This window comes from Watersipora subatra, chromosome 11 (genome assembly GCF_963576615.1).
Source record: "Watersipora subatra chromosome 11, tzWatSuba1.1, whole genome shotgun sequence".
Lineage (NCBI taxonomy): Eukaryota > Metazoa > Bryozoa > Gymnolaemata > Cheilostomatida > Watersiporidae > Watersipora > Watersipora subatra.
In genome coordinates this window covers 2,862,183-2,881,010 of record NC_088718.1, presented here as the reverse complement: position 1 = coordinate 2,881,010, position 18,828 = coordinate 2,862,183, and the positions used below count along the sequence as shown (strand labels likewise).

The 18,828-nt window shown below is 35.9% G+C and overlaps 2 protein-coding genes across 2 annotated transcripts in view; both read left to right on the top strand.

Moving 5' to 3' along the window:
- Window positions 1-18,828, top strand: part of LOC137408435 (uncharacterized) — a 154,522-nt gene that overhangs the window by 7,497 nt on the left and 128,197 nt on the right. The window lies entirely within an intron of this gene.
- LOC137408236 (all-trans-retinol 13,14-reductase-like) overlaps window positions 1,202-18,828 on the top strand; it is a 35,364-nt gene continuing 17,737 nt past the window's right edge. The window contains exons 1-5 of the mRNA XM_068094660.1: window positions 1,202-1,446; window positions 6,261-6,443; window positions 9,809-9,918; window positions 11,709-11,834; window positions 18,529-18,730. Coding sequence (XP_067950761.1) covers window positions 1,239-1,446; window positions 6,261-6,443; window positions 9,809-9,918; window positions 11,709-11,834; window positions 18,529-18,730 — 829 coding nt within the window. The 5' untranslated portion in view covers window positions 1,202-1,238. The remainder of the gene's footprint in view (window positions 1,447-6,260; window positions 6,444-9,808; window positions 9,919-11,708; window positions 11,835-18,528; window positions 18,731-18,828) is intronic.

Below are 18,828 nucleotides of genomic sequence, written 5' to 3'. Positions count from 1 at the left end.
CATAAAAGTTTATTTTTGTTTTGCTTTATCAAAGCAAAACAATTATTAAAGATGTATAAAATATTGTTGGTTGGTTTTTGTTAGCAGAATAGACCTTACTTTCCAGGAAGACAATGAACAAATTGTTGTAAATTGACGTCGGAGGTGTATGCTCCCCTTAACTCCCCTTAAGGCTAATTTTTTGTTCATTACGTGCAAAATCATTGACTTTGGAAGGATCTTGACAAGGTTAGGCAATTGACATGTATTTTACTGTGCGTATGACTTAGAATCCCTATAACATAAACTTTCCTGGAACGGATTGTTTATTAGGAGCATCTACTGTATGTGACTAATTTGTTACTAAGCCGCTGCTTAAGCCTGGTTCCCATATATGCTGCAAGCACCGGCGACAGCACCGCAGGGCTATCAGCGGTGAAATGTGAGACCTACGCTCCGTGTACCGCCGGTAGTTTCCGGCGGTCAATGCAAGAGCTTATCACTGTTCAACTTTCATGAAGAGCCGCAGGTAAAGCCTTCCCGAAATGCACTGTACAGGTGAAGGTCAGCATTCCTGAAACGACATGGCGAGCAAACATTTTTTATGCGATTATTTGCGATGCAGTTTTATGTAAACAGAAGCCGCCGAGCCTAGCGTCGCAAATGTTATGCTGCGCAAAATTACCGCCGGAGTCTCGCAGCCGATATGGGAACTAGGCTTTAACCACATAATTTTTTTATTATAAACTGGACCATCAGATGAACAGGGTACAAGTTATAAGAGAACTAGCTTTCAATGTTAGAATAGTTCTTGGTGCTACTCTCATTGAAATATATAATTTCGTAATTATCAGTTAAAATAATTTCGTAATTATCAGTTGAAACCTATGCTTTTGTTGATCGCTTCCTTGCACTGAAATGAGCTATGTGTCCAATTAATTTTAACTATGACATCGCATTTTAGCTCATTCTTTAGTTATCTCCTGAACATGTAATTTCATGATACTAACTAAATCACGCTACTTTTTAGCTCCTCCCAAGTGTGACACAGCTTCGCAGTGAGTGACATTCAATCGAGCAACATTCCTATTGGCTAAGAATCAGCCTCAGGAGATAATCAATACCTAATGAGGAGTATCACAACTCGCCTAAGATTAGTCCTGCAAATAAAAGGATGGACTTCAGTCTACAAACTGCTAGTGCGGTGTTGCAGTCTGTTTTGAACGCTGCATAAGTCAAGACATGTGTTAGTCCTCAACATGGGATTTGTGGAGCTTGCTTTGGCTCAGATCGCTGCTGTGCCACTGATTTATACTCTGGCTATAGTTTTGCTGACAGCAGCTGCTGTCGCTTTTAAAATCTCATTCTCATCATCTACACAAATAAATCCATTTGAAAAGGACTGCAGGAAAAAACGCCGAGAGCTTATTACAGATAAAATTGTGACTGATAAGGTTTTAAAGCAAGGTAGGTAACTTTTTGTCCACCCGCACGTTGAATCGATGAATAGTTAAAGTTCTGTTATATTTCTGTTTGTCTCGGTATGCTCGGAGATATTCTTACTGAATAATAAGAATGTTGGGAAACTAATACCCGTATAGTCTATTAAACTTACGAATGGCTTGTATCATTTAGAGTATACAGTATTAAGTAGTGTTAGCTTTTGCGCAGTAATTATTCCAATGGTAGCTAGCTCCTGATATGTAAAGATGTGCAAGCTGGTGGTATGAAATTGCATACATCTGGGGTATCACATGTTATTGCCTAAACACAGGAGACTGCTGTTTTTAATCTACTTTATAAACAAGTTTTCCTTACGGCGTAATGAAGTGGCCCATCAGTTTTGCCGGGCGTTGATAGATGTTCGCTGCTTCAAGAACTTATCATTAAGCGAGACTTTTCACATACTCATTAATTATTGAAAAGCTCTAAATTGCACACAACTCATCAGTTGTAATTGCTGTAAACTCGGGAAAGCTGTTTTCGCATGCAGTGAGACAAAACTGCAGTATGATAGTCGCCTTTTGACATTTATTATTGATTTTTATGAGTAGAGGCAACTTTATGCAATTGTCTAAAGGCTGATAACGGTCAGACGATTGTTCTAACCTACTATAGAGTATAGAAAGCAGCTTCTAATCAGGAAATCCATTGTTTAGTTCAGCAAATTTTGGCAACTAGCACCAACCAAACAATGCATTCATTTATGTACGTGAATGGCATTCATACTGCAGGGAACTTGCTCAGCTCCATAGATCGCTCCCATATATTTAGTTGGTCAAGCTTGAGTATTCATTTCGATTTTTCAATAATAATTGGATTTTCCATTTAATTGCCATACATTCAACAGCGGTAGGTTATTGTAGTACCTATGTGCTACAATTGCTTTTTCTTTCTATCACTCATTGAAGTAATAGCGGTAGGGCAAGGTAACAATAGGGGAAATTTGATTTAACTCTTATCTTTTTAATCTTATAAAAACATGCTCCACTTGTCAAGCACATGACTAGCTAAGGCTTATTGGTACTTTTCATAAAGAAAAAAGGTTAGGACAATGACACACCAGCTTTTTAAAACATTTGGATTGTATGACAGGATTTTTGTGAAATGAGAAGCTTTAAAAGTGATTTTGAATAAATTCTGTAGGGACCCTATGCCTAGTTGAACACTAGTTAGCTCTCACCATTACCTTTACCATTCTGTAGGCACCTTATGCCTAGTTGAACACTAGTTAGCTCTCACCATTACCTTTACCATTCTGTAGGCACCCTATGCCTAGTTGAACACTAGTTAGCTCTCACCATTACCTTTACCATTCTGTAGGCACCTTATGCCTAGTTGAACACTAGTTAGCTCTCACCATTACCTTTACCATAATGACTTCGATGAGTCGCCCCGTTGTTTTTGCAAAATCATTGCATATTTCAAATAGCTAGCTGGTTTAGACACCTGAATTAAATTGCATTCCAACTTATATTGCGGGCTTTTTAAGAGATTGACTTCTTAATCGCATGTCTACATCATTGCATGTAACCCCTCCCTTGGTCTACTTGTACTGAGACCATGAATTGTGAAACAGTTGGTAAATATCTTTTGTCTTACGGTAGACGCTCCTACAACGTTATAGGAGGTATAAGTTATATGAGCGTTTACTGTACATCAGCAAATACATGCATGAGTACGCTAATAAGTTCAGCACAAGATTACGTGAGCAAAAAATTCCATACTGCCCTGATATTTTTGCACATCTCCGGTGGTATTAGACTAACATATAGGTTCAGAGTATTGGTTTTGTGCAGAGGCATTTTGCACTGCCCACATCTCAATCGCTGATTCCGTTAATAACATGGAATATACCTTTTGTCTTTTAAAAAATTGTCAATGACGATAAATTATTATTACAAGAATTCTTTGTGCTTCTAACATAACTGTTATGAGATAATAGTAAATAACCTTTGCCATTTGTTTCGGTTGCCAGTAAAGTGACTGTTAGTATTGAGAAATGGTGATTTTGTATTGGGTGTCCGTAAGGAAAACATTAGCCTGATTCCATCTTACCCGACATTGATGAAGCAAAACGCATGCTTGTATAATCAACCCATCCGGTAAATCACTTGCCCGCTGTACCTGGTGTCCCAGTGTCAGAGTTCCCATCAACTTGATGGCTGTAAACATTGAGTTGTATGCCATTCTCATATCAAGTCATTAAAAACGCATAATGGGAAGCCACTGAAAGAAAACCTGGAAAGTCAGATAGTTATGATTCTTGCATTCATACCAATCTAATCTGTTTTTCTCTGCAGAATCTTTTACTAATAGTTAGATGTTGATCTCTTTTGTCATGCTTGGTTATCTATGCATTTCTACGTTTCGAAGATATCCATCGGAAAAATAGTTGCAGCTAAGTTTCTATACAGTTTGAGACCATCATCGATAGCCAGTTGGTAAAGCAAGTTGATTGTGGCAGTGAGGCTATAATACCTAGTTAGGTCTACATTAATGAACCAAGAAACTACAAAGCAAATTTTACATACTCGTTACATAACTCTGGTTGTTTACAGTTATTGATTTAGGATGCCAACAACTCTTATTATATGTTCTTTATATTAACTATTTTATTAATCATAATTTTTGTTTTAAAGGTAAGCGGCATATAAATTTTATCATAACAAACTAACGAATGGCAATGGTAGTAATTATGTTATGTAGTCTATTATTAGTACGAACCAAATACTGCTCATATTGGTTAAACTTTTTGCTTTGAAGGATTACCGTTGTAAAAATCAACCTTCGAAAAGGTCAACTCTACGTAACCGTCTGCATTGAAGAATGCATGTTAATCTACAACCTACAACGCAGAAAATTGTAGTTGATAGTACAGACGCTACCCTCCTTATATATAGACATATGTTGTGCGTATGTCAAAAATTGTTCGTAAAGGAAAACGGTAGATACAATGTTCGTCCAGAGATGCCGTAAAAGTTAGATTTTGTGTTGCGTCCATTTAATGTATTTGCATCCATTATTCTATATGTTTGGTGAGAAGCGAAAGGCTTCTAGTGATAGTGGAAGTATAAAACAGAGGCAAGCCATTTCATCTGAAACACAAGTAGCAATAATCAAGAAGATTGATGTTGGTGAGAAGATTGTGAGTGTTGCACATGCATGACACGAATCGTTCAACTGTCAGTACCATTTACAAATAGAAACACCTCATTATGGAGAGTGTAAAAGTGGCGATGCAATCCACGATCATTAGCGAGAAAAAAGGGCAAGTCTTGGAAGAGATGGAGAAACTTCTCTAAACTTCGCTTTATAAATCGCTTGAAATATCCTAATACATATTGCGTAAGCCTAAGCTGCTTACACTCTGTTGGTAACTTATTGCGCTATCCAGTGATGCTGGCCAACAAAGTGAACATATAAATTATCTGCTGATACTGGTTATTATTGAGACATTAAGTTTTGTTTAATCAGCATTTAAGCTCGCAGTAAAGCTGTGGAAACAAACTATTTTCTTCATTCCTTTTAATGAGGGCTGCCGATGTTCAAATAGATTCATCATGATGGAGTCTAAGTAAATTAGTAATTCTCAGCATGTTTGTTAAATTACTTTTATATTGCTATCTTTGAAGAGCGCACAAGATGTTTGCTTGAAAGCAAATCTGAAACTCTTGAAATCATGTTAGTAACAGTTATTCAATATCATCGGAGATTATTTAATCTAGTTGCGAGGTGTCTGTATATAATATCATCTAACATATAATGAATGATAACGCACTTTAAATAATTTGTAACAACAGCATTGTTTGGTTTTGGCCACAGAATCGCATGAAAGTTAATCTCTCTGCAGTTTGAATTGTAGCCAGTATATTTACCTTATGTTTACTCATTGCTCAAAAAGTTGATGTGAACCATTCCTCAAATAATAAGGTTCAGTTGAATGGAGACAATGGATCATTGTGCATCTACTTGAGCTTGAATGTATCAGGGGTGTGAAAACAAGTGATTTATACCTGCTTTCCTATTTGATGCGTTGCAAGTTTGTAGCAAACAATAATGAAGTATGCTAGATGTATAGATGGCAGTATATGCTTGATTTGTAGATATAAATGATTTAAATAATTTTATTTACTTAATACTAGTGTTATTAATGCGAGTATTAATTAGACTAGCATTATTGTTACTAGTGTTACTATTACAACTACTAATTAAGATGAGCTTACACAAAATTTTGGTAGATTTTATCAAAAAGTATCAGTATTTTTTCTATCATTTGCGATTGTTTTTGATGTTTGAGGTGGTTTGACTGCCAGTATGTTTAAAAATAAAAATTGACAAAACTTGATCGCGGTTGAAACATTCAAAAGAAAAATAAGAGCGAAATGATGCCACTCGTTGCTATAGTTGACACTGGTGGTTGCACTTAAATTTCAGCGTTAAGCGTTTCTATTCCGTCGGTATTTTTGCAACAATAGAAGTCATAGCCACACTTTCGTTTGATCTGAGCGTTTTAACTATGATCAAGTTTTTTCGATTTTGATCTTAAAATATTCTGGCAGACAGATCATCTCAAACGGCAAAAGGAGTTGCAAGTGATAGAAAAATACTGCTGCTTTCTGAAAGACCTACTACAATTTTGTGCAAGTCCATCGCTAATTGAGAATTTTAAAACTTGATAGCAGCAGCTATTCATCTGATAAATATTTCCCATATTGCAATGGTCATGCTATTATGTTTTTGTATTGAATAATTCTAGCTATGCTATCATGGCTTCACAGGTTTTGCCCAGAAGAAAATCCCGGAGGACATCGATGCTATTGTAATTGGCAGCGGAATCGGTGGACTTACAACAGCGGCTATCTTGGCTAAAGCAAATAAAAAGGTCTTAGTGCTTGAGCAACATGACCAAGCGGGAGGTTGCTGTCACACGTTCACGGAGAAGGGATACGAATTTGATGTTGGTAAGTCTAGGTGGCCTTTATTTGAATTACTCTGTTGTAACTGCTTCGTTATGCTGGCCATGTTAGTGGCCATGTCTGATATTTCACTGAAATGACATATTTTGATGTGAGGGTTCGTGAAGCTAATAACATGATGTATACATTATAGATATACATGTACAAGTGAGCCATTAGAAATGTAGTAAGTCGACTTACGACCTATGCGACATATGTCCAATCAACTTTACGACCACGCTCATGGGAAGGTCAGGCAGCTCAGTGCGAGGCGTAGCAGAAGCTGTTCTTCGTTATTTCTTCTTTTTCGTTATTTTTTATTCGTTAAGGCGAATTTTTTCTGCCACACAGTATCAACAATAATTTTTCTCGAAATTAAAATTTGATGATTTCTGTGCTGATTTAGCCTGTTTCGACAAACTGTTGTTTTTGCGAAGTTGTCCCCCGTCGCGCGGGCGAGCAACAACAGCTTGTCACAAGACGTACTGCACCTGATGCATCAGGTGCATTTATAGGGAGTTGTTCTCTTCCATCTATGCGGCTTGGTTGCGATGTTATGTCTGTCGCTCCATTGGTAATCATAACTGATTTCGCGCAAAAATTTATGTAGAAAAAAATAAGACTACAACTAGATTAACCAAAGACTGTTGGTTGTTTACAACTCTGTTGTAAACTTTACTAGAACTTAAGAATAAAATAAATTGAAAATAAAATCCATAAGAACAAATAAAACTGACTGATACAAAAATAGAAATTAAACTGACTGAGCGCACAAATAATGACATGTTTAGTCGCTGTTGTTGCCTAAGTTCTCAAGTTCTACTAAAGTTTACCGCAGAGACTGGTCGCTGGTTAAACGTTGTAATCGTATTTTTTTCTACAAAAATTTTTGTGCGAAATCCGTTATGATTACCAATGGAGCGACCGACATAACATCGCAACCAAGCCGCATAGATGGAAGAGAACAACTCCCTATAAGTGCAGCTGATGCATCAGGTGCAGTACATCTTGTGACAAGCTGTTGTGTTGCTCGCCCGCGCGACGGGGGACAACTCCGCAAAAACAACAGTTTGTCAAAACAGGCTAGTACTGATTATATACGTCATTAAGAGACATACGTTGCTTGCCATGGCGAGTTCAGCTTTATCCGTTGTGGTAAAAACGGATTCGCAAACAGATAAATGATAAAATCTTAGTTGAAAGTTTGAAGTTTACTAAAATACATACTAAAACTTCCTTCAAGTGTTTAGTAAGCTAAATTCATTTAAGTTATATTAGAAAATACAGAAACGACTTACGTCCAAATGGTCTTACGACCCGCCTGAGTCAAACGTGGTCATAAGTCGGCGACTTACTGTAACTTGTTAGCCATCTGTATAAAGAGCTATTTATAAACGTTGATACATCTGATATATGTGTACCATGAAAGGCAGTTGCCTTGTAACTATCTAAATTTTCCGTGCAAAAAATTCATCTATTATTCCAGCGGTCAATCAGAAATGCTTTTTTAGTGTTCTGGTTTAGCCGCTCAGTCCAGCATGTTTTGATTTGTTTCAAAGACATTTTTTATCAATTTTGTCCGATTCTATTAGCAAAAATAGCTTTTTGGAAAAATTACTAACAGCAATAAAAAGAAAATAACTGAAAATAATTGGAAGTGGTCGTTAATTGTATTCGCCCCTCTACTGCCATTTTTGATGAGTAGCTTATCATCTATAGAGCATCATGACAAAACATGCATGATCCTTGCTGAATATTGGCTTTGTAAAACATGGGCTTAAAAAAGGCTGTTTGTGGTTGTCTGTTTGATAACATTTCTTGTCCAAACACATTCCTAGGCTCTAAAATGGCACATTGAAAGTTTATCGAACTTTACAGTACCAGTATTACTAGTAACCAACATGGGTTAATAAAACTGAACAAGTCGTTGATAGAGTGGGTGACCTCAAAAAGGGCTGTTGGGGGTAAAGCAGGAAATCAACTTGCCTCTTCTGATGAGGCAGACCAAGTCAAGTTTGTCAAGTCCCTTGACAGGCCAAGGGATTAGATTGCCATTGGCTAGTTTCACTACCACTTGAAGGAATTAACTGTGACTTGAATGGTACGTAAGGCCGGGCATCTACCAGGAGAAATTGAAATTTATTAAATCTGGCTGTATGGTTGTAACACAATTTTTTTATCTCCAAACTCAGTCAGTTAAGTTGCTGACCTGAACAGGCAGTAAGTTCTGCTCTTGGGACCTTAAATGGTGGACCCAGTGTTTCTCGTAGGTGTTTGTTATTCAAAATTAGGGCTTCCTAAATGCAAGTCACAATACCTCAAGTACCAGTATTATGCTGCTCAAATCCTTCACAAGGCGAATTTTCTGTGCTGAGAAGGCAAGCAAAATTAGTGGTTGCAAAGCAGGAAAAGAATGTTATGCCGCCGTAATTGTTCACGTGGCAAATCTGTGCTTCAAAGATGAGGGTAACTATACACACAGACAGTTTTACTCTGTCCAGTTATAGAAAACACTGTTATATCAACAGATAGACAGAACATGCATCTTGCATCTCAGTGTTTGTCTTTTGTTTGTCTGTGTGTCCAGTTATAGCAACAAAGTTTTAGGAATAAAAAATGCGCTGTGCAATGGGTTTGAACCTGGATCCTTTGCTCTGCAGACAGGCACTTATCCAATACACTACACTACACTGTACGACTGGCTATACTATGGAATATAATTGTTTAAGATTGGCATGCGTAATACTTATTACACATGCCAATCTTTCATGGTTAGCATTATGCTAGAATTGTCGGCCAGAAGAAATATGCTTAAACTCACATAGGTAGCAAGACTATTGCAATCAGTATAGAGCTGTAGTAGGCACTGCAGCCTGTACAGTATTAATTACACAGAAATAAGCGCAGTACGCAGAAATAAACAAACAACTTCATTTAAAAGTTAGAATGTTTGATGTTGATTAAAAATACATTTTCTGGGCCAAAACTTTTTATTACTTGTGCAATGCCTGGCATTCACCTAGTATACATATAAAGACATTCAAAAGGCACAATATTCTGGATTATATTGTCTAACTACTTTGGTCCACTAATGTTAGTTCTTTCACTTTCTAAACTGATGGTGTGAGATATAATGACCATCTATCAACATTATCATTGAGTATAATATATTGGGAAGACTTATTGGATGTGTTGTATCACATAATTAGATTTTGAGATTTATTATCGTGAAACCAGCGCGATCGCTGTAGTATGAGTTGCATGTTTGTACAGCCCGGAAAAAGCTACACTGATCAGTAGCTATAACACTAGCCATGAGACTTCCAGTTATAAGACATTTAAATATATAAAATATGCTCCTTACCTTTTAGGCATTCATTATGTTGGCAACATACACATTGATTCATTTCCAAGAGTTCTGCTAGACCAGATCTCTTATGGACAGATACAGTGGCAACCTCTTGATGAGAACTATGATACAGTAAGTGATCACATCTGCATGTAATCGTACTTACACTACTTGAAGGTGTTCTTGTATCCACTGAAGCTGCTTGGGGTATAGGGCCTAATCTTAAAACTGTCTGTTCTTTTGGAAATCGTGTGTGTTTTTTGACATCGTTATAAAAATCTGCAAAACAGACCGCGACGAACCTCTATGGTTACTACAACGGACAGCAGACTACCGTAAAACCTCTATTTGAATGCCATGCTATTTTCAAACCCTCTTCTACATGTATTAATAGCGGCAGTTAAATAGAGGTGGCGTTCCATCGAAGGTTTTACGGTATTTCATATTATTGAGATATCTTTAACTCTTTTGCTACGAGTTGTGTAGTACAGCTCAGCAAAGCGTTTGCATATGACCAAGAGCCGCATGATGCGGCTCTTGGTCATGCGAAAGAAAACAATTTTTTGCGTGCACTGAGCCTATAGAAAATATGTTTACAACCCATCTTAATCTTAGTTTCGGTTTGAAAAAACTTCAATTTTTTATCGCAATTTCTTAGCAATGACCAGCCGTGTCAGATGCATTACAGCTACCAGGTTTTACTAATTTTAGATCTATCGACTTTGGGTGATTCTTATCAAACAATATTACTACTGAGAGTGATTATTTTTATTTTTACAAGTAATAATAATAACAATGCTGTAAGCTATAATATTATTAATGAATCATCCGCTCACGGTCATAACAATAATAGCCGAAAAAGTGTCTGAGCTCATTTTGTAACACATTTGTAACATTTTTTATTATATTATCTGTGCTAATTAATTTGGTATCAAAACCTTTTTATAGACCGGTTCAAAAAATATGATAGCTTATAGTGTCAAATGTTAGGTTTTACCGAATATGTAATTATATTCCGGTAAATAAATTAATTTTGTAGCGAACAAGTCAAGATACATAATGTTGTTATTGACAGCATATCAAGAGATCCCTCTCGACCCACAGTCAATTCTGGTAGTAGAATAGAATGAGGTTGTATATTGCATAGTTGTTTAACTCTTTACTCCTGTATGCAACTCTCTATCTAAAGCTTTTGGTCATCACCACGTTCTATAGTAGCTATGTACATGTATCTTAGCACACCGCATTTGTAAAGAATGTAAGGTTTATACGTGTCTGTTCTTTCCTGTATCTCTTAATTTGTGTACACTATTAAAATAATTATTATAAATATATAAAGTATATATTTATAAAGTATACATATCGGTATAAAGTATTTATGTGCTGCATGGTGATAGCTAATACAGTGCAACCTATGCGCATAATACCTAGCGGTCATATCAAGAACATCTCATATACTCATATCTCTAAGTTGTCTCATATCTCGAGGCAAAAATTTGCTTGGAATTTTTCTCATATCTCAAAATTATCATATGTCAAGACACTCGTATCTCAAGGTATGGCTGTAAATAAAAGGCTTTCTTCATTAAACCAGTTCTGATGGCAACTATTCCATGTATTCCCTTTATTTTCTTTTAAATTGGATGTCATCACAGCAAGTTTTCAGTTTACAACTGTTGCAGTCACTCAATAAAAGCATGCTCAAGTTGGCGTTAGTTGGCTGATAACGCTTAACCATTCTCCGCTGCTCAAACTTTGCTTATTTTATGATGTTTGCCTTTTAGTTATTTTCTGATAGTTGACCGTACAAAGTAGCAAACATCAACTTTGATAGAAGGGAGCGAAACGCAAGCCAATCTCAGTAAGCGTAAAAAGCTAAGATTTAAAAGAACTCAGGACTGTACTGTGTTTTTTCATTGCAGGTTATATTTGATGAAGGCGAGGAATGCGAGAAGATTGAGATGAGAGCAGATAAACTTAGGGAAGTTCTTCTTAAGCACTTTCCAGAGGAAGAGTCTGCGATAGACAAGTTCATAGCTGATATTGATGTGAGTCTTCTCTTGTAGACTTACTAAGGGCTGAGAAATGCGCAACAGGAAAATGTTTGTGAATATGTAATTGTACATATATCACGCAGCACAGTCGTTTTAATATAGTATGTATTTTGTACATAATTATTTTGGTTGAAAAAACGAGCAGCCATCATAAGTAACCTGATAAGCATGTTCTGGTTTAGTATTTATAAGAAAGTGAAATCGAAATCGTGGTATCACAAACTGTAACTTTCTGTAGTTTCCTGTTATTGTTTGCTATACAATGTGGGAGTGCTGAGGAGAATGCGTTTTTGTGGACAAGATAAAATTATTTTGAATATGAGTTGCAGTATTTCTACAGGACTTCAGCAATGCTTAAATGACACTAGTATACTAGTAGGCCTAGCAGTCCCATGCACTTTGAGAGATTGCCATGAGTAATCACATAATAATTACTGAAAATTGCATATAGCGCTATGTGCGTAATTATTTCGTAGGAATGATTATAGCGATTTGGTAGTCGCTAAACTTTAACTGTTAAACTGTTCACAACCAGAAAGGCTTGGACCTTTATAGATGAGTGTGTGGTATTTTATTTCACTATTTCATTAACACCAAATCACTGACCCAGACACCACACCAACACCACACTGTGAAGTCTAAAATTACATAGCATGCTATTACAAATCATACTAATGTAAAATCACACATGTAAGACTTTTCAAACAACATTCAATACAAGCAAAAATGTAGACAAGTGTATGCATTTAAAATATGATAAAAGGTAAAGAGACATACACTACTAACCTTTGCCTCCTTTACTATTAAATCTTGACTATCAAAATTACCATAAAATGAATCACACTCTAAGCTGAAACACTGAGTTAAATACATTTTCAACAGACAGCAAATCGCTTGCTGTCTAACTGAATAGCAAAAGCTGACTGAGCACGCTGAGCGGATGGTTCAAGGCAGCAAGCGTTTGAAATGTGTCAGCGCACCAGAATGTCGTGTCCCATCAGTCAACGAAAATTGGCCCCATCAGCCCAAGCCAATCTCATTCAAACACACACCCAGGTGTGAAAATAACCAAAATAGAAAAAGAACAAAAAACAGAACACTAGTGCAAATGTCTGCAAATCACAAACATTTACAATCATTATGTACATAGTGGTATGGTGGCGAAGTGATTAGGGTGCCGGCCTGTATAACAGAGTATCGTATTCCTGTACAAGGTATTTTTGTTCCAACGCTTATAGCGTGGCTTCGGACGGACGAACAAGGCTCTTATTATAGTAAAGATTGTGGATAAGTAAGCTTGTTTACTTCACCTTTTAGAACAAAATTCACTCGTCTTTAAATGAAAGCTGAACACAGCTAGTCACGCCACTAATCATGTTGTATAAAGAAGAACATGTTAGCGTCTCTAGATAGAGTTTCTTATCCTCTAGTAATCTTCATTGACTATCTAGGGCAATGGCTTAGAGTTCCTATTATTGACAGCCCTTGAGCGTATGTGCCAGTCAAATCAATATTGTCGAGTATTACAGCAGCGCTTGTCTGTCAGCTATAAGATTCGTGAAACATTGCACCTCTGTTTAAGGCAGTTACCATGCCAGTTAGATACTCGATGCGTTATTTAGTGCGAGTAACTAAGTTACTGTATTATCCATGGCCGCAGAGCAACACCAGTATCAAGGAGTCAAATAATGTTATCTTTTTATATTCCATTTAAAAATATTATAGGTTTCCTTTTTATGGTAGCAAAGCATTTTTAGTTGAAACGTTTTTATCCTTCAGTTACTCATAATGTTCAGTACATTCAGTAAATACTGAAAAAGAAAAGCTCTCTTGCACCAAAGATTGAATAAATTGTATATAAATTTATTCAACTGCGCGGCACGCGTAGTTCTGCCCATTATGACCTTTGTTTGTTTGGTTGTTTATTTTCATCTATAATATAACTACAAAAAATAGTAGTTATGACCTCTTGTAATAGTTGTAATGACCTCTTTACAATGTTTCAATATATTTCTGAGCTGCTGATCAAGTTAGTTACTCTTCATAGGGTGCTAGTAGTTGAGTACAATGGACCCTCGCCATACGATTTTAATTTGTTCCAGTGTTGGCATTGTAAGGCAAAAATGTCATATGGAGGGAGGGTGTGGAAACCCGTAGTAAATATGTAATGCAAACACCCCTTGGTAAAAATCATCAACATTTTATATATGTACTGTACGTATTAAATATTAGTAATAAAATAGTATGTTAACCTTAGTAACTATAGCCAACTACAGTAACTTTGGAGTTTTTAGTGGTTAGAATCTGCTATGAAATGTAACATTACTATGTACTATGTGCAGTATGTACGGTGGTGAGTTCTTACTTTCGAGACAGACGTATAAAGTAAACGTTGAATTTAACTTAAGGATTTTAAGCGAACAAAGTGAAATGAGTGAGTGGAATCAGGCCAAAAAACTTACACTGCCCCCTCGCAATTATGCGCGCTGCATCATCTTTGCCTACAGTGTGTCAGTGGGTGAAGTATTTTTGAGATTTGCCTGATCAAAAAATTGTTGTTAACTCATTCAAAATATGCTCAATTACGAATGCAATTAAAAGTACAGAGGATGATATGTTATGGTATGAGGATGAGGGTATCCTCTCATCATCAGGGCTGAATGACATAATATTGTATTCCAGAAAAGGATACTTAGGATTACCATTTGAATGGCGAGAAATGATTGATCTCATGTTAAATATGATTACTAGCATTACTATTTTATAAATAAATCCCTGAATGTCATGTCCTATAATTTTGATTCGCAATGGTTTTTTCTAATCTAAATTTACTGAAGTTCATGTCTTGAAAAACCTTGCCGCCATATAAATCGAGGATGAATTTTAAACTTGGAATTCGGTGGCAAATTTTCTACTTGAATGTCGGAATTTATGGAAGATCAAATTAACCAGAGCGTGGTTATAAATTTTCAATTTTTATTCGTATCATCATGAACTTAGTAAAATAGGGCAACTGAGCTCTGATTGTCTATCTTCATGTCATGTAAATCAACCACCTCATAATTCGTATTACAAATGCGAGTTTACAAACATGGAAATTACTTTCAAGTTTGCAAGAGTCACGCCTTCAGTGTGCACATGACTAGTTGAATATGCAAGAGCCAGTGTAAACTTTGGAGATACCATTCACCTATACTCTGCTATATCCTAACATCATTAGTGAGTCAGCAAAACCTATCAAAACAGACTATAAAAACAGCAAGTGTTTTATTTGGCAGCTTTTAGGTTTCAGCTTTCATCGTGACATTGAGCTGGAATAATCACCAACACATATACTTATAATGTAATTATAATGTCTGTTAGTTGGCAGCTTGGGAAGTACAAAATTAGTGGTGCTCGCTTATAAAACTCTACGTTGGTAGTTAGCTGATAATTTTTTGAAAATCAGCAGTGCGCTGATTGGCAACCACCTTCAGCAAGTTATGCTATTTGAAGCTCTTTAACAATCTTTCTATACCTTCTACAGTGAACCTTGGGCGTACGACAATAATTCGTTCCAGTGTTGGCATCGTAAGGTGAAAATGGCGTATAGAGGGGTATAGGAACCCTTAGTAACTATCTAATACAACACCCCTAGTAAAAACATCAAAATTTTATATATGTACTGTACGTATTAAAAATTAGTAATAAAATAGTATGTTAACCTTGGTAACTATAACTAACTACAGTAACTTTAGTGTTTTTAGTGGATTTGATCTGCCATGAAATGGCAGATAAAAATGGCAGATCCCTCTGATTTGATCTGCCATGAAATGGTAGATCAAATCAGAGGGAGTTCTTACCTTCGAGACAGACGAAGAACATTAACGTTGAATTTTACTTGAATGAATTTATCTTACTAAACACATACTTAGGCCTAAAGCTAAGTTTTACTACGTAGTTTACTATACTTTAACTTTTTCATCAGCTAGAATTTTATTTAAGAATTTTAATTTCGTCACTGTCTGAAATTTTATCACCGATCTGTTTCCCATTTCGTTTGCACTCTAACTTATGAAATAATAATAATAACACGAATAATGCTGAAATGAGAGAACGAGAGAGCGAGCATCGTATCTCTTTCAGGCGTTGTGCGAGAGATTTCGGTAAAGAGCATATCAGCATCTTCGTTATTCATCATATTCAGCACACCGACTGTCAAATTTGAACTTCGAGTTTGTTGATGTTGTATGGTGAGTTACGATGCTCGATCTCGCTCAGTTTGGTGTTATTCGTTATTAGCCATTGTGAGAACGAAACCCGAAACAGATGAGTGATAAAATTTTAGCGATAAAACAGTTGAAGGTGAGTAAAATATTTAAAAATACAAACAAAAACATAGCTTTAGGTATGTGTTTAGTAACCTAAATTCATTTAACTGGTTTATTTAGCGATACATTTAGTGGTCACAGAACAGATGTTAATCCGCTTTCGATCACTCATAGCGGCTTTTTCTCGACTTTAATGCTTTAGGTCTTAACATCCGCTAAATGTGACTTGAACAAGTGCTACACTAACTACGATTTGGCGCCTGTCTGAAGAGCCCGTACTTCGTTAATCCATTTAACACCTCCGCTATCGTCCATCCTTAGCTGCATCTCGCCTCTGATACTGACTGAAATATTCCAATCACGCAGGTTGAACCAGAGAAAAGGGCTGACTTATACGGCAGGTACATGTCAAAACCAGGATTTTTAAACAAACTTACAGACCTTGACTATTCTGGCAATCCCGTTTGTAAGGGAAGTATAGATCTATGCAACATCTCCATGTAACCTTTACCGTTAATTAATGGTAAAAGCATGTTACAAATGACTAATGCTCTATTAGACATGTCGGATTACTACTGTGGGTCTTCAATATTTGATAGTGGTCATTTTTAGTTTTATAACTGCTAAATTATATTGAGCAGGTACCCTTAACATGTTTATTAATATTGATTAGAGACATAATGATTGTGTTGTAAAAGGGCTAGAGCAAGGACTTAGGCCTATAGCTATAGCAAAGAAGATATAATGCACTGATGCTAACAAGATATGATATTTTGTTCGTTCCAAATCACAAAAGCAGGAGTTACAAAATTTTGTATTTTAAGCCATTATGCTAAAGTAATACTTGCCATTTTGTAAAAGTAAGCCTATTTTTAAAAATGAAAGATGAAATTTCTGTTTTTCTGAAGACAATATTTGTAGATATCTCCTTAGTGCTATAATGTATTTATCTCGTTTTCAAGCGCTACTGAATGTGTTTTTTAACAATTGGCTAATATATCATAGGCAATGTACACATTGAACACATTAGAAAAATTTGGAGTTGTCAAATTTTAAAATTCTCTCCAAGGGGATATTCCATATTATTTTATTGCAGGACTACTGAGGAATTGTTTAGCATTTTATGAGTAAATATTATAAACTAAAACAAAGTTGGCTATATGCATTGATTTTATAGATGTGTATTATTTGCCACAGTACTACCTACCTTACCAAAATTGCAAGTATTAACATAATGATTCTTCATCAAATCTTAAAAAAACAATTTTGTGTCACTGCAGAACAATTCATTTTTAAGCCTAAAACTTATAAAGCAAACTGCATAGTGTAAAGCAAACTAGATATTCATTTTTCTAGCTTGCATTTTCAAAAAGTGGATGCTCCAGTCTTGATGCCCTTTTTATTCAATATGCATCCATGTTTAATAGCATTAGTAGATGGATTTACGAAATATTCAGCTTGTTGAACAAAATGCTGCCATTGTTAAGTTCAGCAACTTAGTAATTCCAGTAAAAAAAAACACAGTCAGCATGCCTATTTTAAGCATGGAAAGTTCACAAAATATTTTGGTAAACACTGCTGAGTTATCTATAGGCCTACTGTGAGCTTCTCTGGTCTACAACATACAAGTCCTTATCCGCATTTATCTTCGACATGAACTTAGATATTTGCTCGAACATCGCTTATCACCGATGATTACATTCGATATGTTGGTGCAATTGCCCTCTGGTCGAATACTGGGACACTGATTTTAAATGTTTAAAATAGTAGGCATTGTCTATTCATTAGCCAAACATTTTAGGCAATGCAGTTTGCCAGATGCTTGTCACATTATTTTTCGTTAATATGATCCTTAGCATTTCATGATGTTTAATTGCATAAAGCTATACTAAAGTCGGTCATTAGCTTTTAAGTATGTCTGGGCTGATTGTATAAATGCTGAAAGCATACTATTGTTTACCAAATTAACTCAACCTTGCTCCCATCATATCACCTGCTTGAATTGAGTGATTTACAACTTATTGAACTGATTAATTTATCTCAAATTTTTTAGCTTCAATATATTTTATTGTATCCTTTGTAAACTCCAGTTGTAATGTACATCTATCTAGTACCTATCACACCGTGCCAATGATGAAATCGAGTCATTTTGCTCATGAAAAAAACTGATGCAACACTGTGAATCAGATATCCAACTGCCAAATGGTCTCTGACCTTTAACTGTTTCCATTTCTTTGTACCCATAAAATATTTTAATGATTTGTATAGTTTTAGGTTATTACAGAAACAGATAAATCTCAATGTCATCATATTCTTCTACCATTTTATGCATGTTTTTTTCAAACCTGCGGTAAATCAATATGATATTTATTTTACAGGTTTTCAATAACAGTATGACAGGCGTTGCTGTGCTAAAAATGCTACCAGGATGGCTTTCCAAGTTGCTCTATGCATCTGGTATTTTTGATGCTATATTCTCTGTGACAAAGAACACAAAGTTAACAACTGATGAGTACCTCAACAACTTGACTAGCAATATCAAACTACGATCCCTGCTTGCATACTGCTATGGAGATTATGGTAAGTTAGACTCGCTATTACAACGGGATATCTTGTTCAACTCTTGCTGCATGCATTAGGTGATGTACACTAGCGAAATATCTTGGTAAAGCTCTCTA